General features: G+C 34.0%; 2 protein-coding genes across 2 annotated transcripts in view; one reads left to right on the top strand and one right to left on the bottom strand.

The window, feature by feature from the left end:
• Positions 1 to 18,606, top strand: part of LOC128875423 (cyclin-dependent kinase 4-like) — a 125,160-nt gene that overhangs the window by 14,384 nt on the left and 92,170 nt on the right. The window lies entirely within an intron of this gene.
• LOC128875137 (uncharacterized) overlaps positions 7,552 to 18,606 on the bottom strand; it is a 20,599-nt gene continuing 9,544 nt past the window's right edge. The window contains exons 8-15 of the mRNA XM_054120504.1: positions 18,283 to 18,521; positions 15,582 to 15,709; positions 15,213 to 15,483; positions 13,639 to 13,855; positions 12,637 to 12,762; positions 12,359 to 12,566; positions 9,138 to 9,380; positions 7,552 to 8,217 (exon numbers count right to left, since the gene is read on the bottom strand). Coding sequence (XP_053976479.1) covers positions 8,110 to 8,217; positions 9,138 to 9,380; positions 12,359 to 12,566; positions 12,637 to 12,762; positions 13,639 to 13,855; positions 15,213 to 15,483; positions 15,582 to 15,709; positions 18,283 to 18,521 — 1,540 coding nt within the window. The 3' untranslated portion in view covers positions 7,552 to 8,109. The remainder of the gene's footprint in view (positions 8,218 to 9,137; positions 9,381 to 12,358; positions 12,567 to 12,636; positions 12,763 to 13,638; positions 13,856 to 15,212; positions 15,484 to 15,581; positions 15,710 to 18,282; positions 18,522 to 18,606) is intronic.

Here is an 18,606-nt window from a genome sequence, read left to right as displayed (position 1 = left end):
CATTTGTTTTTCCTTTCTCTTCACTTACTTTGTATTAGCTGTTTTTCGATCTCTTCGTTGCTGAATTAATCTACCCTTAAAAAAAATCTGTTGTAATTTAATCCGATTCAATTTACAACTTTATATTATTCTTACATCATTATGGCATTTTCTAACGCGACTATACTACTTTATCACAATTCTACATATTCCAATATTTCTTCTAAACCACCTTATTTTTCTTCCATAAATACTATTAATTCATCTAATTCAAAATTCTATATAATTCATACCGTTTACTTATTTGTAATAATTCGATTCAAATCGAAGATTAAAACTAATTACGATTCTGTTCTGTAATTACTATTCCGATCAGAAATTAGAAATGTATTTGAACGTCACGATGGAAAAGAATTTCGGAGAAGTCGATCGACAAGCGAACGCAACCGAACTATCGGTTCGTCGATTCAATAAACAAGCGAATCGGCAGTCGCGTCGATAGTTTAAGAGTTCGTCCACTCTTTGCCTTCCAGAATATCTTTCACTAGTTCTCTTTGTCTTCTATCGTCGACATGTGTATCTCTCCGATTCACTTGTATCGTGTTATATGCTACTTGCATACGTACTTGTAAGCAACCATGTTCGGCGACTTCGATCACGCCGAAGTCACCGGACGAATTCGAGTATAAATCACGGGACGGAGCAGTCCGCGATCGTTTTTTACACGGCTACTGGCGTTGTGTCGTATGTGAAAAATCCGGGACCGATCTATCTAGCGTGTAGTACCTCCGATTACCGAAATAAAAACGCGAGAGAAAAAGACCTAAATCTCTCTATCATTTACGGGGAGAAAACCACATTCGGAAGCCGTGAAATGTTTTTCATGATTTTTTTTTTACAGGCAAAAATTTACTTAGATTTTTGTTAATATTAAGAATGCTTAAGGTATGTTTTAAAATACATTTGGCAGTATTTTCGATTCATTTCGCACGAAAATCTTTGAGATAGCAACTGTTACCTCTAACTGTTACCTCTAGCAAGTAGGACTTTTCGTCACAATTTTTATTCGAAATCAGTGAAACTTTTTTTTTTTGGACTATTAACATGTTTCCTAAGAATGTGACTTAACCTGCAGCGAAAGCAGTTGAACATTGAATTTTTTAGAAGCCATTAAAAGAAAATATCACCATTTCTTCCTTTTTTAGTTAAAAAATATACAATGGGATCACTCCAATTCTTCGGTCCATATTCAAAGCATTTAAGTAAAATACGTGTACACAAAATTCAGAAACGATACGTCAATTCGTTTTTGAGTTATTTCCACGAATTGAAGAAATATTAAAAAACAAAAACACAATATCTTAATAACTTCTTTATAAATTGAATCAAAAAATTACCAAATGTACTTGAAAACACGTTTAAAATATTCTCAAACTTAAAGAAAACTTTACATAAATTCTTCTCCTGAAAAAAATATCCCGAGAAATGATTAATTGCCTTCCGAATGTGATCTCCTCCCTCAAGGTATTACTAAATATATCAGAAGAAATTATTATTACATAACATCTTGACGATGACGATTATTATATATGTTGTACAAACACGCATATACAGGGTGAGGCACTTAAAACAAGCCACCTGAATAACAACCTTATTCAAACCTTATTCCGGTGGCTTGTTTTAAATACCTAACCCTGTATATATACATATATATATGTATATATTTATCAATATCTCATATTTATTATATCGATGAATTTAATTATACGGTATCAATTTCGATACGCCGACAAGAGAGTTTAGTCGGAAATATTGAATTATACAATGTTTTATACATACGTGTATACATACATGTATATATCCATATATATATGTATATAAAATGCGTACATATACATATATTTGTTGACGTTTGATGACACGTTCTGTTGTCACTCTCATTCTGCAAAATACATTATATTAGGTTGTCCTAAAAGTTTCTTTCGTGGGTTGCATTCAATTATTTTCTGTGGCAGTGTTTATATAAATAGGCAATCTAATTTCTTAGACATTGATGCTGTAACAGTAATGGAGCGAAATGAATTGTACACAATTTTTTAATGTAACATAAAACATACAATATTGTGTATGTATTAATTATCAATAAAACGAAAGAAACTTTTGGAACAACCGGATAATACGACTTCCAGGGTCATGATATCACCTATCACGATACGCGCGTACGTTCACAGAGAATTACCAAAGGGTTAAGGAACCCCTTTACGAACTTCGTCTTTCGAGTCTACGATAAGTTTATATTAAATAATAAATTAACGCACTCCGTTTATCTCAGCTTTGGAATCTTATAAATGTACTTTTTCAATCTTTACATAAACAAATCATCACGTGGGTACGAAATCTTCTCTACCTTTCCTCGGTCGAGTGCCTCCTCTATCGTTAATACGACGAGCGAAACGAACAGCAACAATATCAACAAAATAAAACGAAATACCTCGAAACGGTAATCGAAGCTAACATTCTACGAGCGTGCACGTTTCGTTTGCATCCTTCGACACAGTGGCGCAGTATCTTATAAGAATAACAAAAACACGTTTTTGTTTACCGTACATACATAATATGTGAAATATAAGTTATTTTATTCGAAGAACTTGTTTGTATATTATTATTATTATATGGATTTACTGGAATCTATTGATGCTAGTATTTTTAAAAATAAATGAAAGCACTTTAGACACTTTATCATTATTGATATCGACTTTCCCTAAAGTAGAGGTGATAAAAATAAATTTGTTGTTTCGATTGAAAGCTTGAAAAAGTTATCAATTGTATTAGAAAATTGTCCTCTAGCGAGAAAAGCGTAAACTAATATAACGAATCAAATTGGCTGAAATAAAGTGATACACAATTTCTCAGTCCGAACGATTCACAACTTTTAAATGAAATAATAAATATACTTACTGAATTAAGTCTGAATTAGATATATCTCTTATGTTCCATAATTGGTTTGCATTGAGTCTCCATAAAATGAGATTGAATCAACACACTGGCTTCGTGTGATCTTTCAATTGTGTTACGTTGAAAAAAATTGTTACAAGTTTTTAAATAAATAATATCTTTCAATGAAAGATTGAAGAGAGATTTGAGAGATTGAATAGATTTTGAGGAGAGTCGGAGACAACTGTTTCACTTCGTGATTTACACTTTTTAACATAGATTCTCTACATTTGTTATCAAAACTTAAAATCTTATATTTTCTCATTGTAACTATTTCTAGAAATTACTATTTCTTATTTGTATAGTATACACAGAAACAATTGTAAGTGTACGGAAACTTCACAACATTCTCCGACTACTATATTGTACATGCAATTGTATATACAATTCCAGTTTTTGTTCAATCACGAATTGAACAAAAAGTTTAAAACTTATATAATTGTTTTAGTTTGCGAAACGTTTGTTGATATTTATAAAGAAGAATCGAACCACTTACAGTGTTTTATATATTCATTTCGAGACACGTATACAGTAAAGACTGGATAAGTGCAAGAATTTCTATTCTGTGTTTATTAGATGGACTGGAAATTAATGTCGTTTCTTTTATATTAAATTCAAACAAATTTTTTATAAATTTCTATTTTTAATTATTGATTGTATAATCGCTCCCGTCATCAATAGCCTTTTGCCATCTAGTGTGCAAATTGCCAATGCCAGATCGATACAAATCAATGAGTTGATGAACGATAAACAAGTATTTAAAATTGCAAAAACGACATTATTTTCTGGTTCACCTAATACATTTATACATTACGTTACGTTACATTACCGTAGAAAAGGACAGAGACTGAAAGAGAAAGAGGTCCGAGGAAAATTGCAGTCGGCAGAAGCGTAATCAATCATTAGAAACATATTAGAAACATATTACACTGCTTAAGGAACTGCAATCCTCCTCCCTCCCAGTGGTGGAGATAGTCATCTTGCATTTATCCAGTCAATCCTGTCTTGCATTTATCCAGTCTTTACTGTACATCTAACACCCACGTGTGCCATTTGAAGCCAATGTGTTATTTACAATAGTATCCTCTTTTTATTTATACGGGCTTAAAAATCCCATTTTCTCTGATAGAAGTACAATGCGCCACTGTCTCGACACATTCTTAATCGATGAAGATTATTCCGAGACTGTCGTCTATCAATCGCTAAGCTAAGTTTATCCGATACTTCCTTCCGCACGATCGACTTTCTATTACCCCGTACCACGTGTACGAGGTGCTCGGTGTTTGTTGAAGTAACCCGTACACACATGTGGTTTAACGTTTTTGCTCATTATGCGCACAGTATTCCGGCGTGTGCTGTTTGATCCGGGTCAAACGCTGTTATGAGATTAATCGTATTTTAGGCATCGGAGAGTCGAGAGAGAAGAGATGATGCGCATGAATTTTCAAATGTATATTGTATTCAATTTGCAAAAATATATATAATGTACAATTACAAAAGTTACATGGTGAATTACGATATTAAACACTCCCCGCAAGCACGACGCCATGCGCCGTATCGAACGCAGAGATGGGAAAAATTGTTACGTGAAATCTATTATAGATGTATTACATAGAATCAATTGAATTTCGTCTGTATTAACTCTTTGAGGCACGGCGGGATTAAAAGTGTCCCACCTTTTTGGTGGACCGTAATGCATGGCGGGACATTATTAATCCCACCTCGAAATTTTGCAACAGCTGCATGTGTATTGGTGTGATACCTTTATTAACACGCCGATCGCCACGTCACCCATATGTGGGTGACAGTGCTTTTCATTGAAAAACGAAAACTATTAATTCTGAAAGTGAAGTGTCATAGAAAACGAATTTAAACGAAATACTTGAATTTTGATGAAGTTACAGAACTAAATACCAAAATAAATGTTTCATTACGCAGCTTCCAATAGTCTGTAAACAAAATTTAAACACGGTAGAAATTTTCAAGAATTTTAGTTTAGCAGTGAACGTGTTAATAAAAATATAACAATTTTGTTTCATTTAAAACGCAATAAAATTCCTGTGCAACATGGGTCTATTTTATGACCTGAATTCCTGTGCGGCAAACAGTTAATAGATAAACATTTCGAGTAACGAATATTAAATTATACTATGAGAAGTGCGATACGAATTATGAAATGAAATTATACATGCGCTATCAAACGAAGACAAATTTAATTCGATAACCGATTACAGTGTCGTCTCGAAATAAGCAAATTGGTCGGAGGTGGCGAGTTGCTTATTTCGAGGGAGGTATACTATTATTCGGCTTGCTTTTGTTTTTGAGGGAGACCAGGGGGAACCCGTAGACAAAACAGGGGGTTCGGTGTAGCGGCAAACTATTAGGTGGACTGCAAAATAAAGTCGTTTTTAAATACTTGTTTATCACTCAACTCGTTGATTTTTATCGATCTGGCATTGAAAATTTGCACACTAGATAACAGAAGGCTGTTGATAACGATGGCGATTGCATAACTAATTAACATGTTGATCGCCATGTCACCCATATATGGGTGACAGTGTTTTTCACTCAAAAACTAAAAAGATAAATTCTGAAAGTTAGACGTCACAGGAGATGAATCTAAATGAAGTTCTTGAATTTTGATGTAATTACAAAACTAAATACCACGATAAATGTTTCATTACCTAGCCTCCGATAGTCTAAATAATATTTAATCTTAGCAGAAATTTTCAAGAATATTTGTTTGACAGTCAACGTGTTAAGGGGTTAGTCGCAGTCAGGAAAATGGAAACGGACAGTTTCTTGTGTGTTTTTTTTTTAAGGTATTAAATAATAATTTTTCTGAATGAAATGTAAATATATTACAAAGTATGTCTTAAAGAACTATAAAAGAATTTTTGTTTTAAGAAAAGGTTAATTCATTTCGTCATAACGAAAGATTTCGTCATAACATAAGATTTCTTCAAACTGGTGCACCTGAAAACAAAACTAAAGATAGATTTAGAAAATATATTAGACTAACGGGTCCCTGATCGAAGGATATTTTATTTTCTTGTATACTTTCTTTTTTATTCTGTATTGAATCGCTTAATTTTAGTGAAAAAATTGAATATCAACTTCAAATGTACGCCATCTTGTTTTAAATTAATTTTTTCCAAAATCCTTCGTTTAGATACCCGCTAAGACTAATCTGTTTTCGAAATCTACCTTTGTTTTTGTTTTCAGGTAAACCAGTGTAGAGAAATCTTGCTCGTCGCAAACCTATGTTTTTAAATCATCGTCTACGTCATTGGCTGTTATGAAGATATAAATTGAACGTTTCTTAAAACAAAAAATGTTTTTTAGTTCTTTAAAACATGCTTTATAATATACTTAATTGTTACTTATGCAAATTATTATTTAATAACTAAAAAAAAAATCACAAAGAAATGTCGTTTTTCCTCTTCCTGATTGCGACTAACCCCTTAAAAATAGAAATTGATTAAAAAACTGTTTGAATTTAATGTAAAAGAAACGGCATTACTTTCAAGTCTACCTAATACATACAACTAACAGTATTGTTTCGGAGAATACACGTGCCAGAGAAAAAGAAAACATTACACATATTCTGTGCTCTTTTTTTACTAATCTCTTCGCCTTCTCGTTTTCACGGACCTCTCGCTTCTTCTCGGATCTACCACTCGGACGACTTCAAACAAAAAGGTGGGGATAGTTGCTTATTTCGAGGCGAAAAAAGTTGCTTATTTCGAGACAATACTGTAATCGAATAAAATATTGCAAATAAATCGCTACATGATGTTTATATTCGCTATCTATCAACAAAATTTTACCCATCTCTGCGTATTGCCTTTCGATCCTTACGTTTTTCTTTCGCAGGGCACATTTCGTTAGTCAGCAACCTTCTACGCTTAAGGATTCCTAGTTATCGGTAAATTCTTATAATTTACGTAACATAAATGGATATTGCGTGTGGAATTGTCACCACTCGTTTCATCGATTTAGACAAAAGTTGAAAAAGAAAATCGCGAGATGACACGAGTACAGAGCGCGATTATCATTCCCTCGGTGGTATTGGAATTTCCTTCGAGACACGTTGCATCGCGTCTTCGTCGGTACTCGCTGCTAAACCGTACAATATAAATAACTATCGATAAGACGAGTCGATACTCCGTGTCAGTGTTTCTCAAACTTAACCTTCTTCTCTTCGATAAAATAAGGATTCTTGTCGGATTCGTCTAGAGCAACACCGAACGATCATTTCTTTAATCTATTTCAAAGCTGCTTTTTTAAATAAATGTACGTTATTTCAATTCTAATTGAATTCAAACGATTTCTTAGTTCCTAATTTAAATTTGTTAACGATACAAAATATATATATATATTACAAATTTCTTATACTTTCAATAAAATTTGTTATTTTTCCATTTATTTTTACAGGAGAAAAATGGAAACTATAAATACGAAAATAAGAAATTTCGCTTGGTCCGAGTTTTTAGACATTTTTCATGATTATTTTTTTATAAGAATAGAATACTTTAGAAAGTTATCTTTTATTCCACTTTGCTTCTTTTTAATATGTTTCTTCTTCTTTTTTTTTCGTCTAAGAGCTTGCAGATATTCGGGAGATACCAATTTAAAAAGTTATTTATACTAAAATATTAATTAAAAGGAGCAATCGCTTTAATACTAGTCTTTCGGTATGCACCCTTCGTTTGATAGATTCTTACAAAGAAACAGCCTTAATGTCTTTTCTGCGCGTGGAGGCTTTTTAAAATATATTTTATTTCGATGGTAGTACTATGATAATAAATATCTATATAATAGCGGATATGTAACTAAAAGTTAAGTAATGCTGTCACTGACTTACATCGACGCGAACAATTATGAGCACGATACATTTTCGTGGAAACAGGACACGTTCAAATCGTAGCCGAGAGTAACCGAATGAACACGTACGAATTCCAATACTTTCCGTGTCACAAAATTGTATTTGGTTTCCATTCAGCGCATTCCTATTGTTGCACGTATTAAACGGTCCACGTTTCCAGTTCTTTTTCTTTGTTCAAATGTACTGGTAGCCACGGTTCCTCGATCATTGTCTTTGTTAAAATGTAACTAAACTAAACATCCCAGATTTCACGTTCGGTAGTACGGCCTATAAGTGGACATCGGAATGTTGTTTTTTGATAAATGGTGCACGTCGCCTTGATCGTACTCCACGTCGTTGTAGATTCCGCTTTGATTCTGAAAGAAGACAGAAATTACGAGTTTTTTTAAGACACTTTTGAAAGCGTCAGTGAAAAAGACTGTTAGGAATTAGTTATGTAAATGTATTTTATTTTGCTTCGGTATTTAAAACTTTTGTATGGATAACGATAAGTCGTACTTCTTATATAGTCAGTCCGACACTTATGTCGTCAGTGTCGTACGACAAGTCGTACGACAGATCGCTACAATAAAGTATTCTATTCTTATAAAAAAGGAATCATTAAAAATGTCTAAAAACTTGAACTTAATGTACGGGTAATATGAGTTATTTTTGTTATAAGAGAAACACAAACGTTGTATATTTAATTTACTTTTAAATGGACAAATTAAAACATTTCTGATTATGCTAAACAATGGTATAGTATACAGTCAGTTCCATAAATATTTGTACTCATCTAAATTAGGTAACACCACTCTAAAGGCTGAATAAAAAGGCTGATTTTGATAATTAATTTTTAAAGTATCGCAAAAGGAATAGGATTTCTTTTTACAGGATTTATTTAACACATATTGAAGTATACACAAAAATTGTTGTATCATAATTTTAGTACAAAATGGCGGTGACAAAGCGAGTCGTACGACACGAACGACGCCAGTCTCGCACTCGTTGGAGCGATTTGTCGTACGACAGATCGTATCGTGCATGAGGCGTTTTACTGTAGGAAAGCGCTACAATAAACTTACTAATTAACCCCCTAGAGAAACCTGTCATACATTCATAATTCACACATTCGACACATATTTTAATTTAAAAAAATTTCTTCAACAGACATAGAGGATACGAATATTTATGGGACTGACTATATAAGAAGCAGGTGTCATTGTAATTTGTGATTGCATACATGAATTAATTCCCAGTTTAATTGGTCCAAGGATCAATGTCTAGCAATACTTACTGCCAAGGATGATCTAGATTTCGGCCTGGGAACGTGAAAACCGCTATTTTGGGGAATTAAGTCAGCCCTGTCCTTATCTTGAAGCTCGGAGTCCGAGCTGTCCGGGTCTGGCTGATGTCTCTGTCTTGGTCTTGGCGGAGCCTGAAGTCTTGGTAGCGGCACTGGCGGTAACGTCCCATGAACATTAATCGGTGGATAGCCGAACACAGCTGAACTCGGTCGAGTTGGACCCATGGGTTCCGTCTAAAATCAAACAGCAACTTAACGGGTCTTCCTAGCATGAGATCTAAAAACTAGATGATATTTGAAAATTGTTTTAAAGAAAACTATGAAGTATATCAAATCGAAGCGATTGGGCTTGTCGAAGCGATTTGTCATACGACGAGTCGTATAACTTGTCGTATGACAGATTGTATCGCGTAGGAGGCGTTTGCGACGATGTCGTACGAAACGGAGCCACAGACAATGCAACTCTCATTCAAATGGTCGAAGGGACTCGTCGAAGCGATTTTGTCCTACGACTCGTCGTACGATTTGTCGTAAGACAGATTGTATCGTGTAGGAGGCAATTACGACGGTGTCGTACGAAACCGCGCCAAAAGCAATGCAACTTTCATTGAAACGGTCGAAAGGTCTCATCGAAGCGATTTGTTGTACGATAAGTCGTACGACAGATTGTATCGTGTAGGAGACGTTTATGACAGAGTCGTACGAAACCGTGCTACAGACAGTGCAACGCTCATTCAAACAGTCGAAGGGACTCGTCAAAGCGATTTGCCGTATGACAAGTCGTACGATAAGTCGTACGACAGATCGTATTGTGTATAAGGCGTTTAAATCGTAAGGCAAGGGATTAATATTTAAAGAAATATCAAACAAATATGAAATTTCAATCATATGAGATAAAGAAATGTGTGACATATACAAAAAAATATGGAATAATCAATAATTTAATTTAATTTAAGACCAAGGAAGAATTCAGTAGAGATAAGATAATAACTCGCAAAATAGAAAAGAAACATTCTTTCGTATCAGTTCATGCCGTAAAAGAAACATTGAATGTCACTGTACATGAAACGATGGTGACTAGAAGATGGAACGAAAATGAATTTTAAAATTATATACCGAAAAGGAAACCACTTATTAGTAAAAAAATCGAAAGAAACGCCTGGTGAAAAATTTATAAATAAGCTATTACCATTTTAGGAGAGTGTCGCGTGGTTTGATGAATTGATGAACAAAAAATAGGAGTCTCGAGTAAATCGTCAGATACCCTGAATATATGAAATGATCGATCAACCGTTAGACAGGATAGTGGTTCTATATAACATTATGGAGTTACTTTTCTAAGAGAAGTGTTGAAAAATTGACCAAAATTTAAGAAAAATGACTGATATTGATGATATCAACATGATAAATGCCAATGTATTACAGTCGGCAAAACAATGTATTTTCAGCAGTTTATATTACATTCCAACAGTATAGCGACTTCAACGCACACTGCAAAAGTTGCATCTGCATTTTTTTGCAAGTTTGAAAAAAGATTGAAAAGATCAAGTGGTACAATCACCGGATCTCAATCTGTTTAAGAATTTATGGAATATTTCAAGTGATCATATTCTCTTTTAACTACTCAAAAAATTAGTTAATAGTATACCACAGAGTCTAGAAACCATCAATATAATATGAACAATTATTTGTTATAGCTACTTATGAAGTTTCTAAATATATGTATATTTCTTTTTTTTTTTTAAATATCCAGTTCTTATTTACCGCACAAAAACAGCTTCGACTGTATTGTTTACTTTTCCATTTATCGAGACTGTATATAGGAACACGAACAAAGCTTCGACATATCAAGGCTTCCGACTTAAAAAGGTTCTAGTTACAAAGGTCCAACTGTGCGCTAACTTTGTACAACCTTTCCCCTCGAATTCTCAGCCCATCGGAAATACTTTCTCGCGCGATAAAGGGCTTTCCCTGTTTTATACTTCATCGGTAAATCCATTTAAAAAAAAAAAAAAAAAAATAGAAAGATGCACCGAGCTGTAGTAACCTTCAAATATATAAGTTGGTCGAGCGCAAGGATAACAGTGTTGAAAGTATGGATGTGTATCGACGGTTGTATCTACAGAGTAAACGGTATCGGGGCATATCGATAATACAGTTTCCATGTTTGAGCAATTGGTCTTGGGCTTTTTTAAGAGATAAATCGGAATAAGCTGGAGTTTTCGGGACAAACAAGTTTTGATAGAAATATTTTTCTTCGAGCTTTTACAGTATCTAATATAAGAACTTGAAATGTTGAATTTGATTGATAATAAACTACCCTTGGTGCGTTAAAGAAAATAGTAGAAACAAATCAATTAAGCACTGTTTGTCTTTTCTAGATTAATATTTGGTCTTATTTTGTAATTATAGTAAAATTGTAAATAGAACTACGGTTCGTTTAAGAATATCAATAAACTTTAAACGCAATATAATTTAAATATATAAATGACCTATGAGTGTCTTGGATAATTCACTTGATAAATATAAATGAACTAAAAATGCACTACAATTCATTAAAAAATATAAGTGACCTACAAACACAGAATTGTAACAACCCACGAAAAATTTTCTTTAGACGAGAAATTCTTCGCTATGAAATTGAAATTCTTTTTCCATTTGCTTCGACGTTCTTTGTTCAAACGTTGAATAACCCAGAGTTTGCGTCGATGACTCAGTTATTACGACGGTAATTGTTCAATAAAACACATACTTTTTTTTTAAGAGGGACCGTACAAAATCGTTTGTACTACTTTTAACACTTTCGCTGCGGATGACGCACATGTGCGTCCAACTGAAATTATATGATTGTTTTTATTATTTTTCAGTTTTCATTTTTTTTGTTCGGCAATCATATTATATATAAAATAAGTTACCACAAATATATGTTTTTCAAAATAATCATATTAGAACATTTGTAAGAAATTTTTCATTAAAAAAAAATATCATAATTACAGCTCCCAGCGAACGGCTACTTATTTTCGTCCGCAGCGAAAGTGTGTATTTTGATCATTTTTACCTGCAAAAAATTGTGTATCTCCTTAAAATGTGAACAGATATGGGTGCAGAATCCTTCATAAAAATTCCTTACAGATTTAAAAAAGAAAATTCCTCAAGAATAACAAAACAATTGACGCTGTAAACTAAAATACAACCATAAGGTTCTTACGTACCGCGTATACGTTGGCAGTTGCCATGTGGTCGGCAAAGTGTGCCCACATATAGGGTGGCAAGTTGGCCGGTGGTCCTTGTTTTACGGAAGCCAGAGTGCCCACGGAGCCTACCCTTGCTAAAGTTCCGGGAAGTGTACCAGGTATGCCACCCTGAATGTATCCGTAAACCGGTGAGCCAACCGATTTCTGCTCTCGCGACCATCTTCGACTGCAACATCGGAATCGATTAACTCTCAGGATCCACGAAAAAAAAGGATTTCTAATGGAATTATATTTACCTCCACATGACGAGACACACGAGTGTTAAAACTATAATTATTAAAGCTGCTACTGAAGCCCCTATTGCTACGCCCAGGACTTCTCCGTCGACTTCGCATTGAGCACCATAATAATTGCCAGTACACCTGCGAAATAAAACTCGTTTACCGAGACGTACGGAATTTCGTTATGTTTTTTAGTACCGAATAATATAATTATTATTTTATTGATTATTTTATCCTACACTCTAAATAAAGTTATGAAACGATGAAGTGGAAATTGTAGCTCACTAAATATAGCTAATCATTTGTCAAGTATTTTTCAATTGCACTACCAAGAATACCTAAAAAGTAGTGTCAAAAAATTTCTGGTAGAGTCTATGTACAGGGTGGAACAGAATTAGTGTAAGAACCGGAAGGGAGGGGTAACTGAGATGATTCTGAACCACAATTTCCTTTGCAAAAATGTCGGATGGTGCTTCGTTTTTGAATTATTAACGAAAAAGCACCGACCAATCGCAGCGCTCGATTCACGCGCGCTCAGCCGCGAGAGGCTGGCCCGATGACTGGCCCTAGCCAATCCTGGCTCGAGCCTATGCTCTCGCGGCTGAGCGCGCATGAATCGAGCGCTGCGATTGGTCGGTGGTTTTTCGTTAATAATTCGAAAACGAAGCGCCATACGACATTTTTGCAAAGGAAATTGTTGTTCAGAATCGTCTCGGCTACCTCCACAGCCTCCTTTCCCGTTCCTACACTAATTCTGGGACATCCTGTATACGAATCGATGTATTCTCGGCTCTTTCCGTGTTTACTTTTCGATACTTCGACTCAAGTTTCTCTTCGAAAAATTCACTCTTTGTATTATCCGTATTAAGTGTTTGTACATTGCGAAGAAAAACGTCTATGTTTGGATATTTTCATATCTGAATTCAATAAATTCCTCGAATCCTTTAATTTTCCTTTAATTTCACCAAAGATGGTGTTACTTTTTTGTTCGGAAGTTTTTCAATTGAATTCACTCACGTGCACTGCATGTGATCGCCCTGATAGGAACACGATCCCCGATTGTTGCAGTAAGTCGAGGGACACGAAATACAGCTCCTGCCGGACTCGTTAGGATCGTCCTTGTGGGAATCCTTTAATCCTGGATTGCAGGCGCAAGTGAAACCGCCCCAATTATTATTACAGGTCGCTAAGGAATGACAGTCGTTCAATTCCGACGACGCGCACTCGTCTAAATCTGTAATAAAAAATTTAAACGGAGCTTGTTTCATTTATTGCATTATAAATTTCTCCAGGGATTAAGTCTACAACTTTAGTGTTAATTTTTAGTGCAGAAAATATAGTTAGATAAATTTAATTTACTTAGAGGAAAAAGTTTACTTGTCTTTCAATCGCTATGGATTTTTCAATCTTTTTATTTCTTCACTTGAAATTAGAATCAATTGTAATTCCAATGTAATTTGTTACGAAGCGACCGGTGTTAAAAAAAATTTAAACAGGTGTTGCATTGTCGATGAGATTAAACATATTCTACTTGAAATCGATATTATATTTATACATTATTTAAAAAATAATAAAAAGAATCAATGCGAAGAACAAGTTTTGTTTTGCAATTTAGAATTGTTTCCTCGTATCTTTCAGAGAAACCAATTTAATATTATTTTCCTAAAATTTTAAAAATCTTAATGTACTTATTATCTGAACAATTTTGACAGCTGACGTTTATTTCTTTAACTTTTGTTCAAACGAACATTAAGCAATGGTAACATACATACAGCGAAATATTAAAAACAAACCAATAGAAGATAAAACATGCTTTTATTCAAATCTTCTTTCTTCGCATGAATTTATAAAAATACGAATTTGTATGAACAACAGCAGTTTAACCTTTAGAATCCCGATGTTCCAAATTCAATTTAGAAAAATATTAATGTATTTATTATTTGAACAATTTTGACAGCTGACGTTTATTGGTTCAACTTTATGCAATGGTACCATACACACAGTCAAATATTAAAAACAAACCAATAGAAGATAAAACATGCTTTTATTCAAATCTTCTTTCTTCCCATGAATTTATAAAAATATGAATTTGTATGAACAACAGCAGTTTAACCTTTAGAATCCCGATGTTCCAAATTCAATTTAGAAAAATATTAATGTATTTATTATTTGAACAATTTTGACAGCTGACGTTTATGTTTTCAACTTTATGCAATGATACCATACACACAGTCAAATATTAAAAACAAACCAATAGAAGATATAACATGCTTTTATTCAAATCCTCTTTCTTCGCATGAATTTATAAAAATATGAATTTGTATGAACAACAGCAGTTTAACCTTTAGAATCCTGATGTTCCAAATTCAATTTAGAAAAATATTAATGTATTTATTATTTGAACAATTTTGACAGCTGACGTTTATTTTTTCAACTTTATGCAATGGTACCATACATACAGCTAAATATTAAAAACAACCCAATTGCAAGTGTACAATTCGATTTAAAAGTCCGGTATCAAATTTTATACTTAGTCATTCGAGAGTTAATCATAGAATCGAACAGTTTTCTTTCATTTTGATCAATCTGACCTTGCAAGTTTGATATAGATCCAGGTGGACTGTCGACGTACAAGGCACTGTTCCCAATGTTATTGCTTCTTCTGTGAATAACACCGAGCAGATGTCTTTGCAGTTCTCCTGCTAAACTAGGCCGAATCGTTCTAGGCTCGTAGGTAAGTTTCAGGGTTGCGTTGACGAAGACACCACCTTGTCCTTGGCTCACGTCCCCTTGGTACACGCGATTTATCGACGAACCCATGAACTCGTCCGAGAATGGCGTCATAGACATGGCCGATTCGATCTAAGCAATACGAATAGTCGTTTCAATTTTTCTTATATTAAATATTCAATTTTTCTTACAGTTTTCTAGATATAAAGTCTGAGACTAGATCGACTCACAGCTCGATTCGCTTCGTAAGCCAGAGTCTGGTAGGATTCGGAGTCTCTATCGGTAAACCCTCTGTCCCATACGACTTTCCTGTCGTAGATTTTGTCCACTCTCATAGACACGACGATACTGATAATTTCTATTAACATAAATACGAAGATATTAGAATTAAATATTAGAAAATATCGAACAAAATTATTTTTCTGTTCAGGAATATTATTAGCTCGTTTATTTGTAGATTTTTCTCTGTTCGGTTATAGGCGTAGATTCTATTTAATTACCAAAAACTCTTTTTTTCAAATGTAATGTTTATTATTCATTCTCGGTTTCAAAGGTACTTCAGGTTCTCTTCGAAAATAAATCAAACACATTTGTCACATTTATTATATTTAGAATAGTTATAAATTCTGCAGAGGTATCCTTGCAATTGTATAGTTTATTAAATAGGAAACTGTCGTCTTGTATTTAATGGAGTATTCACTAAATACTTATCTTATTAAATTATCTTATTAAATTAAGCATATAACTGAAATAAGGGAACCAAATAACCAAAGTAAGATTGAAAAGCAGTATGAATAATAAAGAATATGATCAGGAAAAGAATACTTGTTAATCAATTTGAATTTATTCTCAGAATTAAAACAAAAAAATTGAAAAACAAGATCAACATCGATACAAGTTAACGTTGATGTTGGACTCCCTGTTAATGAGTTCAGAATTGGGAGTTACTTTTAGATTTTTGTACTATTCGGATAGTCCAGGTATTCAAACATCCGGAATTAACCCTTTGTGCTCGAGGCATTGTTCTACAAAATTAAATCCAGTCCATTTTTAAAATAAATTTCTGTAAAACCAAAAACTCTACTTCGAAAAGAAACATCTACGAACATTCGTGACTCAATGAATTATTGTTTCAATTTATAATTAGCTGTATTCTGATACAAGTAAAATTGAAATTGTACGTTCAAAAAATCACTTTTACAGAGCAACAAAAAAATTTCTAACTCAAGCGAACAAGAAATTCAGAGTGATTCTTATAAAATAACAGACGCGATTATCTGCGATTATCTGATTTTTCAAGATGAAAAAAAGATGGCAGTAATTATTTTTTTCTGCGTAATGCCCGCCCTGAGATATCAAGATCACCTTTATTTTTTTTAAGGGGGTATTATCGTCTAGAAACTTCAAAAATTCGATTTTTTTTTTTGCATTTTCTTATCATTTGGGGTTTTGAGAAAGTGCCTCTAAAATATTAATTTGAGATTCGTAGAGCTCTCATAGTTACAGAGGCTTAAAAGCTGTTCACCAGTATTAGTGCTAAATGTATAGCAAACTTTAAGGGGGGAGGGTCAAGTAAAATTCAAAATTTTGACCTGTTTTTATTTTGTTTAGAAAATTAGTTTACCATCTGGAGAATACCATTTCAGCTAAAACTTCGAAGTCTAAGTGTACCTACAAAGTCATTAAAGTGATGCGCTCCGAACGGTACACGAAGGACTATTTTTAGATCCGGAAACTTTAAACGCATTTTTCTCAAAACACAAAATTTCGCGTGCCGTGCATTGTAGCTTAGAGATTTCTCAGCCGATTGCTATGAAACTTGGCACAAAATATTCCTTAAACTATTCTCCTTTGCATCAACCTAAAGGTTTTTATAAAAATTGAAATAAACAATGTTGTTAATCATTTTTTGTATAACAACATTTTTTTTAACGTGACGTGAAATTTTAAATTAAAAACTTTTTCCTTTTAATCTAAGTTGATGCAAAGCAGATTACTATATTTTAACGAAAAATTGGTGGATTTTTGATTTCAAATAATTAGAGTGATCTGTGCGTTGCACGGCGCATTTTCGAGAAGCCAACTTCAAACAGTTGCTGTTCACTCATTTATGAATATTTTTACATAAAAAAAATTATATAGATTATCTAGATGCTACAAAATATCAAGTAATTAGTTGTGAGTGAATATATATTACGCACTCTTCAAAAATAATTCGCGAAAAAGCGGTTGTTTACTTGACCCTCCCCCCTTAAACGCGTTTTTCTCGAAGCGACATTTTTCAAGTCAAGCGCACGTTTTTCTCAAAAACTATTGGACCGACTGACTTCTGGTTTTACACACATTTCGAGGGTACCATCGCCTATGGTCTGAACTAGAATTATACCGATAGCTTGAATTTTAGCCCTGCTCTCATATTTTAGTTGACAATTTTCCGGGAAAATTAAACCTTAATTTTCAAACAGCTGCGATTCTGATAAAACAGTTAGTACTTACTTAATTCTAGTTCAGACGGTAACTACATTCATATAGATTGAAAAAAAAAATTTGTTTTTCTGTCTCAGACGACTAGAACCGCCACAGCCTGTGCGCCCGATTGAACGAGCGTCTCACGCCACAACCTGCATAACAGCGCATAACTTGTATAGATTTCAATGAAGTGTTTCATACAAATTTGTGTTGTTAGTTGAAACGTGTTTTATTATACATAAAAAAAACTCTGGTACTGTAGGTTTGATAGTTTTCGCAAAATTAATTCCTAAAAATTACTAAAAAACAAACTTCTAGACGATGATACCCCCTTAATGGAACGCACTATTTTTTCTTTGGCCGGATAATAGTCCGCTTTCAAAACGAATTCAACGACCTATTGTGAAATATTGTACGAGGTAATTCTGGGTTTCTGTGTAAAGTAACTGATGGTATACAAACTTTTGCACGGCAAAGAGTGCTGCAATCTGGCATATCCTGGCTTGCAGTGGCACGCGGAGACTCCTTGAACCGTGGCACACGCCTCGTGCTGACTAATGTCGCAAGTGCTCGTGTCGCCCACGATGCAGGTGTCTATTCTGACCGGCGGTTGAGTTGGCCTTCTGTGGAACGTTGGTCTTCGGATCGGTCCGATAGGTCTTGGACTCGCTGCTGGAGGATCTGGTTGAGGAACTGCGAATCTGCGATCCAACAAAATTCAGATTAAACCCTTTCGGTCCTCTGGATTTTAATTGCAATTTTCTATTGTGATTTCAAATAAAAAAT

The sequence above is a fragment of the Hylaeus volcanicus genome, chromosome 4 (assembly GCF_026283585.1).
Source record: "Hylaeus volcanicus isolate JK05 chromosome 4, UHH_iyHylVolc1.0_haploid, whole genome shotgun sequence".
Taxonomy (NCBI): domain Eukaryota; kingdom Metazoa; phylum Arthropoda; class Insecta; order Hymenoptera; family Colletidae; genus Hylaeus; species Hylaeus volcanicus.
Note: the sequence above shows the minus strand (reverse complement) of the source record. Positions and strands in the feature narration are given on the sequence as shown.